Genomic DNA, 7,482 nt, shown 5'->3' with positions numbered 1-7,482 from the left:
AATCTGTCCTGTGACTATTACAGATGCTTGACGTTGGCGTCGTGCTTTTCCTTCTTCTAGTTGTGAAATAAAGACAAAGGGTATGAGGAAGTTGCTTCTATGCTCATGCGTGCGTTCCGCTTCTCGCTCACTTCTATCACCGACAGAGATAAGAATGGTACTTGAGAAGTGTTTCATATTTTTCCTATCTATCACGCAGGACTTAACTTTCAAGTCATAACGCACTATTCGTCACCCTTTCGGTAAGAGAAAAAAAGAATTCATTACTAAATATAATCTCTGTTTTAGCTGTAACACTTTTAAACTTTTAGATAGTGAAAAGCGGTTTCTATAAATAGCTTCAATAACTTCCTTTTCTACAAAAATATAAATTTGTGCCAGACTAATTGTTGTTTTATTAGATAATGAAATTTAATGCATTAATATGCTTTTATTTGCAGGGCTTGGACAGTTCTAACAGTGTACCTAAAAGCAAATTAAAAGCATGCTGTCTAACTTCTCTAAATGTGAGAAGTTTCAAACAGGCGCCCTGCCTGTGGTGTATGGAGTTGAGTTTGTCGTGGCTCTGGCTGGAAATCTGTTCGCCCTGTGGCTGCTGGTCGTCAAAGAGAGAAGAAACTGGCACACCGGTGTTGTTCTGTCATGCAACTTAGCCATCAGCGACCTGCTGTACGTCCTCACCCTGCCGTTGTTAATCGTCTACTACTCAAAGGACAAGCACTGGATGTTCGGCGACGCTGTGTGCAAGCTGGAAAAGTTTCTTTTCACATGCAACTTATATGTGAGCATCTTCTTCATCATGGCGATAAGCGTGAATCGATGCGTGGCCCTCGCTTGTCCATTTTTCACCCGCTCCTATATAACGCCTGGCCACGCCAAGGTCACCAGTATAGTCATATGGGTCATCGTTGGAGTCATTTCCAGTCCGGTGTTGAAATTTGCATCTGTTTGCTCAGATGGGTCTAATAACAAAATTCAGTGCGTGTCCTTCTGCAACAAGACTGAACACCCTCACTATGTTTACAAATTTTTCCTCTCTATGTTTGGGTGTCTGTTTCCCTTCCTGGTTACTTTCACTTCTTACTGTGTGGTGATTTGGGTAGTTTGGAAAAATGTTAACATAACCCCTCTTGAGAAACGCAAAGTCGCCCTGTTAGTCGCATCAGTGCTTGTGCTGTATGCCATTTCTTTCGTGCCTTATCATTTCTTTCAGATTTATCACTTGCATCTAAGATTATTGCATCCGGAAAACACTGTCTGTTGGATCTATGATATGTACCAAGTGTCAAAGGGACTGGCAACTGTGAACATGTGTATCCATCCGGTCCTTTACATGGCTGTGTTTGACAGTATGAGAGTAGCGTGTTGTGGAAAAAGCTCAGAAGACAACATCGGGGGGTGATGAGCTGTTGCTCTTGTTGTGGTTTTTGTGTACAGTCTAACACATGCAATGCAATGCATATAGCACTTGCTTGGCTTTCTTGTAGCTATCTTATTTCAAAGTGTTACTAGTCTCTATTATGAGTTTTCTAAAACACTTTCATTGTGTTTCTTTTGGTTAATTTCCTGTTGGCCTAGTTCAGCAATAAAAATTATACTGAATCAGTTATTTCTTTTCATTTTGTTTGCAAGGAGCCAGCCTTTCTTATATTTTTAAGTGCTCCTGAGCAATAGTTCTCTATGGTTTCACAAATTTTCAGTCCAGTCATTGCATCTGATCACATCACCTGAAAAACGTTTTGTTTTTGTGTTTGTTTGTTTGTTTAACCATTTTATACTGACATATGAATCATTCAAGCATTAACAAAGTCCTCTATGGCAAAGGATGAACCCGAGTTGTGTCTACAAATAACAGACAACATAGCAAAGAACCAATTTTTAAATGTATCTTTTAATTTTTTGTTGCTAGCAGCTTGTCAGAAAAATATTTTAACTTATTCAAAGTACTTTAGTTGAATCTATGAAAATTCCCAAAGATAAATAAAATATTTTTTGCATCAACAACATGATTCCCAACGGGATATTAGTCAAGTGCAGTGTGTCCTTCAAAAAATCTAAGGAAACTGAACAAGTGCAGAACAAAAGAAGAAGTGATGGGTCTGAAAAAATCAAGCTGTGTATGGCAAATGATCAGTCCTGACACAGGGCCTGAGATATGCATCTGGCCCTTGAGCAGATCTAACATTTCTTTGACCTATGCATCTCAGAATTTTCGGTTGTCTGCAGGAGAGACTGCACCCAATTGGACAAGAAACCAACTTCTTTTAAAATGCTTTACTACAATTGACAACATGTTAAATCAAGTCAACATGCCAGCTTCTAAAGTTGACCGACCATCATCTACAGACATCTACCACTTGAGTGAGACAGGCTGCAGTGGTGCAACCTCTGTCCAAAGGATTTGTAAAGGTGCAATCTCCAGAAATACCTTATGTTCCTTGACTTGAATGCAGACCAACAGTGCTTTGCAAAATACTGCTAGAAATAAAGGTTTTCTAATGCCCCAAAATTTGCTCTTGAATGTGCTTCTTTTCCACTATCAAACATGTGAGGAAGGTTTGAAAGAATCCAGAATATTATTTAATTTTCACTAATCTAGTTTTGTGTAGTACAAATCCCTTTAAAAATGTAGTTGGTCGAATTGAAAAATAAAAATCGTTGTTATTGTTGCTCTTAAAAAAACTTTTTAAATGAAATTTCACGTTCATGTAAATTGCATGTTCGTGTCTTTGTTTGTTTGTTTGTTTGTTTTTAAACCCCTAAGATCTCAGATATTGCTTTCTGTTAAAAACTTAATTTTACATTTGCGTAGAATTTTCCAGATTATTATCAACCCCGATGTTTAATTTGGTTCGGTTTTAGACAATGAGTTCTGCGCTCTTATTTTGAAGCAAAAAAAGGGATTACGCTATACTTTTATTGTGAAGTGGTAGGAAGTGCGTACAGTAGCGACGCCGCTCGACTCATACTGCTCCGGTCCTAAAGTGAAGCTAGCAGTAAGGATGCCGTCGAGTGAATACGACGAGTAAGTTCTGTTTGTTTCATTTCATACTGTGAAGTCTTTATTGAGCTCAAAATAACGTTGCATTTTCGCATCTGTCTTTCAGCTCCAAGCCCAGCTGGGCTGATCAAGTTGAGGAGGAAGGAGATGAAGGTAAAGAGCCTATTATCAGCTTTAGCTAATGCTAACACATCTGCTGTAGTCCAGTGACTCAAGAAGGAGGCCGGCTAGGCGGTTTCCACTTCCACGTGGTTGTTAGGCGTAAACGTAGAGCTAAAAATGTGTTTACCTGAGACATTTGGGTTGTCTAATTATGCAAAAGCTGGAGTGATATATTCGTGTGACTGACATGGATGGACGATTTATTGATGAAAAGAGTTACCGATATATGCTGAGGCCTGTAACAGTGACGTAAGCAGGGTCTCTCAGTACTAACATGAGTGCAGCTATCAGCTAGCAGGCTACGCTAGCAACACAGCTGTGTTAGAAGTAGGGTTTCAGCGCCACGGGTAATCAAAAGTCAATAAGTGTCTTATTGCAAATAAGAACACCCGAGTGTGAAATCCAATTCAGAACTGGATATTTGATCAAAAGATGAGCCTTGATGGTGCTTTCATTGAGAGTTTGATTGAATACGTGGGAAGCGAAGCTCTTCAGAAACGGGGCGTGAAAAACAATCGTTTTTCTAGCAGTTTCAAGGACTAAACTGAATGTTTTCTTCACAGGCACACTGCCATCCCCCAAGGAGACCATCAAAGGAAATATTAAAACTGTCACGGAATATAAAATAGATGATGATGGAAAGAAGTACAAGGTAATAAAACGTTTATTATGTCGTTTTTACAAGACTCATTATACAAAGTCTTATCTTCATTATATTTAAATGGTTAAAAATGCATCTATCATTGCATTTGTAGACCAATAGAGTTATAAGAATGGATGCAGTGATTGCATTACTTTTGTTAAGGAGATATGGATACTGTCTGTAGTGCTGTAGGACAAGTAGTTTTTTCTCCCACTCATTGATCCTTTGCTAAGCATGGGTGTCGCCCATGTAGTAATTGCAGTCTAAAACAGGGCTCTGGAGGAGCATGAAAAAAATGGCTGCACAAAAAAGTGCAGGAAAAACGGTTGTTACTGATATAACTGCAGTTCTGTAACGGAGTGTGATAAGGTTTATCATCGATTGTGTAAGGTTATCAGGCTTTAGTCTGTGGTGTCCATGGTCAACCCTGGGCTGCACCTCTGAAACCCTGTGGCACATGATGGGTTGTACAATTTATTTTGAGCATTAGAACTTCATAAGCTATGAGTAATATATGTTAAAAAGCAATTACAGGCACATTTAAAACGTAGATACAGAGTAAAACCCATTCTTGTTTTCCATCTACTAGATTCTAAATTTACAAACTTCTCAATTGACATGTTATAAAGCAAAGTTACAGATGTAGTCATTAAATGGTTATTAATATTTCAATTCAATTCAATTTTATTTATATAGCGCCAAATCACAACATAAGTCGCCTCAATATTTCTTTTATTGATACCAGATGCCCTCTAGAGGTCATAGTTTCATCTGAAAGCTTTGAGTAAGACTGCATTTTTTTCAAGATTTGTATAGATTTTATTAGAGGCGCATTAGTTCAGGGTGGCTGCGGTAAAGCAGGTCATCTACTAACTGGAAGGTTGGTTGTTCGGTTCCTTGCTGCTCCAGTCTGCATGCCAAACTATACAGACACTGAACCTGATGCTTTTATTGAAGTGTTAATGTTAGATAGAAACCAAGGTAGAAAAAATGCTTTTGTTAATTGGTGAATGAGACATGTTGCATAAAGCCTGAATAGAGTAGATGACTGCTAGATGAGAACCAGTCCTTTTAACATAACCTTCATAAATATTTGCACTTGCTGTATACAAAGGAACTTGTTTGTAATATTATTAATTAATATTAATATTGATTTATTTGTTGTTGATTTTGTTTGTTTGTCCTCTAGATTGTGCGAACCTTTAAGATTGAGACAAGGAAAGCCTCAAAAGCTGTTGCCAGAAGAAAGGTCTGTCTTTAAATTAAATAAAAGTAAACCTTTTTCCACTTTATCCATGAACAAAATAGTAAACTCTGTGTCAAACATTATCCTGCACTCATTTTAGAACTGGAAGAAATTTGGTAACTCTGAGTATGATGCACCAGGTCCTAATGTTGCCACCACTACCGTCAGTGATGATGTCTTCATGACTTTCATCTCCAGCAAAGAGGTGAGAGTCTTGTTTCTTTTGTGTTACTGCTTTTGGTTACTGTTCTAATTATAAAAAAAAGTTAACTATGGTGTAGCTTTGCATCTTTACTTGATGTATCTTTTTCATTTTGTAGGACTTAAATGCCCAAGACCAAGATGAAGATCCGATGAACAAACTGAAAGGACAGAAGATCGTGTCTTGTCGTATTTGCAAAGGTGATCACTGGACTACACGCTGTCCGTACAAGGACACCCTGGGCCCAATGCAGAAGGAGCTGGCTGAACAGCTCGGGCTTTCTACTGGAGACAAGGAGAAGCCTGCTGGTTCAGGTATCATGAACATACCATTCAGATGTCAGATGTTCTGTTGCGGTTTGGTGTTCCTAAAGTTATCATGACTAATGTTGCATGCTTTTCCTTTCACCAGCGGAGCCAGAGCCTGCACAGCCTGCACAGAGCAAGACCGGGAAGTATGTTCCTCCGAGCCTGAGGGATGGAGGCACCAGAAGAGGGGAGTCCATGCAGCCTAACCGCAGAGGTGGGTGCACATTGTCTGCTTATACTATTCACACCCGTTATTCTTTGAGAAATTGCCATAGGCATTATAAAACATGGATGTAACTTCCAGGTCAGAAAAATGAAGCCAGTGCAGCAATGCAGCCATCTGGTGGCTTTCTATTGTGTTGCCACCAGATGGCGATAGAAATGCAGGGTTTCAAAAAGACTTCCAGTCCTATAGAAGTTTAGAGGGAAAGGCTTTCTTAGTTTATGGGCTCTCACTTATTTTTTTTCACTTTTTTGGAAGTCTTAGTAATGCTATGTTTCAAAAAGGAAGATGAAATTGCATGCTCAATGGCTAATGAGTTGTCAGTCAAAGGACATTGCACTGAGCTTGCAGTGTTACAGTCACACCCAGCCTCCCAAATTGCGTCCAGTTTTTGCAACCGAGATGGCAACAGTGGAAATGCTAAACTTCAGGGCTTCAAAACAGATCTTTAGAAACCAGTGGATGGTGTAATGGTAGTGGTATTATGGTTGATAATGCCTGCACAGCCTCAAGTATTGTTCAATAGAAGCACTGTTTGTTTTTGACAGCTGATGACAATGCTACCATTCGTGTCACCAACCTGTCTGAGGACACCCGTGAGACAGACCTGCAGGAGCTCTTCAGACCATTTGGCTCAATCTCAAGGATCTATTTGGCCAAGGACAAGAACACGGGACAGTCGAAGGTCAGTTATAAAGCGAACATTTGATTTAATAAAGTGTCAGCAACAATTTCTTAACAAACCTCTTTCCAAGACGGTGTAGCTGATAAATTGACTACAGTGTTTAGTTTTCTGTTCGTAAGAAAATACACAAACATGTTGTCCGTCAAGTGTTCCAGTGAAAGTGAAAATTGAGTGCTTGACTTTATTATTGTCGTTTTTGTATATATATTTTTTAAGTATCAGCTGCTGAGTGTGGGTGCGTTTTCTTTTCCTTTTTTAAAAAACTGTTGACATTGAACTGAAACTGAGCATGGTTCAGTAATCTCATCCTGTTTCCAACAGGGATTTGCCTTTATCAGTTTCCACCGTCGGGAGGATGCAGCAAGAGCCATCGCAGGAGTGTCAGGATTTGGATATGATCATCTTATTCTCAATGTTGAATGGGCCAAGTAAGTTCAGTCTGTCAGTTTTGTCAATGTACTTGTCATAATGTTGTATAATCTTGTCGCTGACTAAATTTCACTCTCTTTGCAGACCGTCAAACAACTGAGGAATTCAGTGTAAATCCCAGGAAGATTCCATATTTTATTGTCATGGTAAAATATGGCTGTTACCGTAATAAAGAGAGTAGTTGTAAATGTCTTTGTCATTATTTCTTTTCTTTAATGCATTTTCTGTCTAGGCTTTTATCCTGATTTAAACCTTTTTGTCTTCGATGTCAGACAAACACTACATTGATTTTCTTGATTTGGAGACGTAAACAGAAAAGAGGAATGAAGTTCATCACAAAATCATAATTGGCAAAAGTGTTAGCTGGCTTTACAAGACCTAAACGATTAGACAGATGAATTTTGACCATCATGACACTTATTATCAACTTTATTTTTGATTTAATGTGTGCACACTTGTAAAACTGGATTTCAGATCAAAAATAAATTGACAAAAGACAACATGTGGCAAGTGAGCAATGCTGCAAAAAGTTACTAATCTTGTTTTCAGGAGATTATATCTAAAAACTGTAGCGTGCATTAGT

General features: G+C 38.7%; 2 protein-coding genes across 2 annotated transcripts in view; both read left to right on the top strand.

The window, feature by feature from the left end:
- Nucleotides 1-1,602, top strand: part of ppan (peter pan homolog) — a 6,438-nt gene extending 4,836 nt beyond the window's left edge. The window contains exon 14 of the mRNA XM_013915110.1: nucleotides 473-1,602. Coding sequence (XP_013770564.1) covers nucleotides 473-1,402 — 930 coding nt within the window. The 3' untranslated portion in view covers nucleotides 1,403-1,602. The remainder of the gene's footprint in view (nucleotides 1-472) is intronic.
- Nucleotides 1,603-2,918: 1,316 nt separating this feature from the next.
- eif3g (eukaryotic translation initiation factor 3, subunit G) lies at nucleotides 2,919-7,087 on the top strand. The gene is made up of 10 exons (XM_005749936.1): nucleotides 2,919-3,025; nucleotides 3,108-3,154; nucleotides 3,727-3,815; nucleotides 4,996-5,055; nucleotides 5,153-5,257; nucleotides 5,373-5,568; nucleotides 5,666-5,776; nucleotides 6,334-6,470; nucleotides 6,792-6,898; nucleotides 6,984-7,087. Exons 1-10 carry the CDS (start codon nucleotides 3,003-3,005, stop codon nucleotides 6,997-6,999), a joined length of 891 nt encoding a protein of 296 aa, XP_005749993.1. The 5' UTR covers nucleotides 2,919-3,002; the 3' UTR covers nucleotides 7,000-7,087.
- Nucleotides 7,088-7,482: the final 395 nt, after the last annotated feature.

This window comes from Pundamilia nyererei, unplaced genomic scaffold, assembly GCF_000239375.1.
Source record: "Pundamilia nyererei isolate P.nyererei 1_Seehausen unplaced genomic scaffold, PunNye1.0 scaffold00258, whole genome shotgun sequence".
NCBI classification, from domain to species: Eukaryota; Metazoa; Chordata; class Actinopteri; order Cichliformes; family Cichlidae; genus Pundamilia; species Pundamilia nyererei.
The sequence above is the reverse complement of the archived record's forward strand: the minus strand, read 5'-3'. Positions and strand labels throughout refer to the sequence as shown.

Bases quoted from the DNA above. Each gene is read 5' to 3' on its own strand.
- eif3g (XM_005749936.1), top strand. From the start codon at position 3,003: ATGCCGTCGAGTGAATACGACGA. The intron at 3,816-4,995 runs GTAATAAAACGT...TTTGTCCTCTAG, and splicing joins ATGATGGAAAGAAGTACAAG to ATTGTGCGAACCTTTAAGAT. The intron at 6,471-6,791 runs GTCAGTTATAAA...TGTTTCCAACAG, and splicing joins AGAACACGGGACAGTCGAAG to GGATTTGCCTTTATCAGTTT.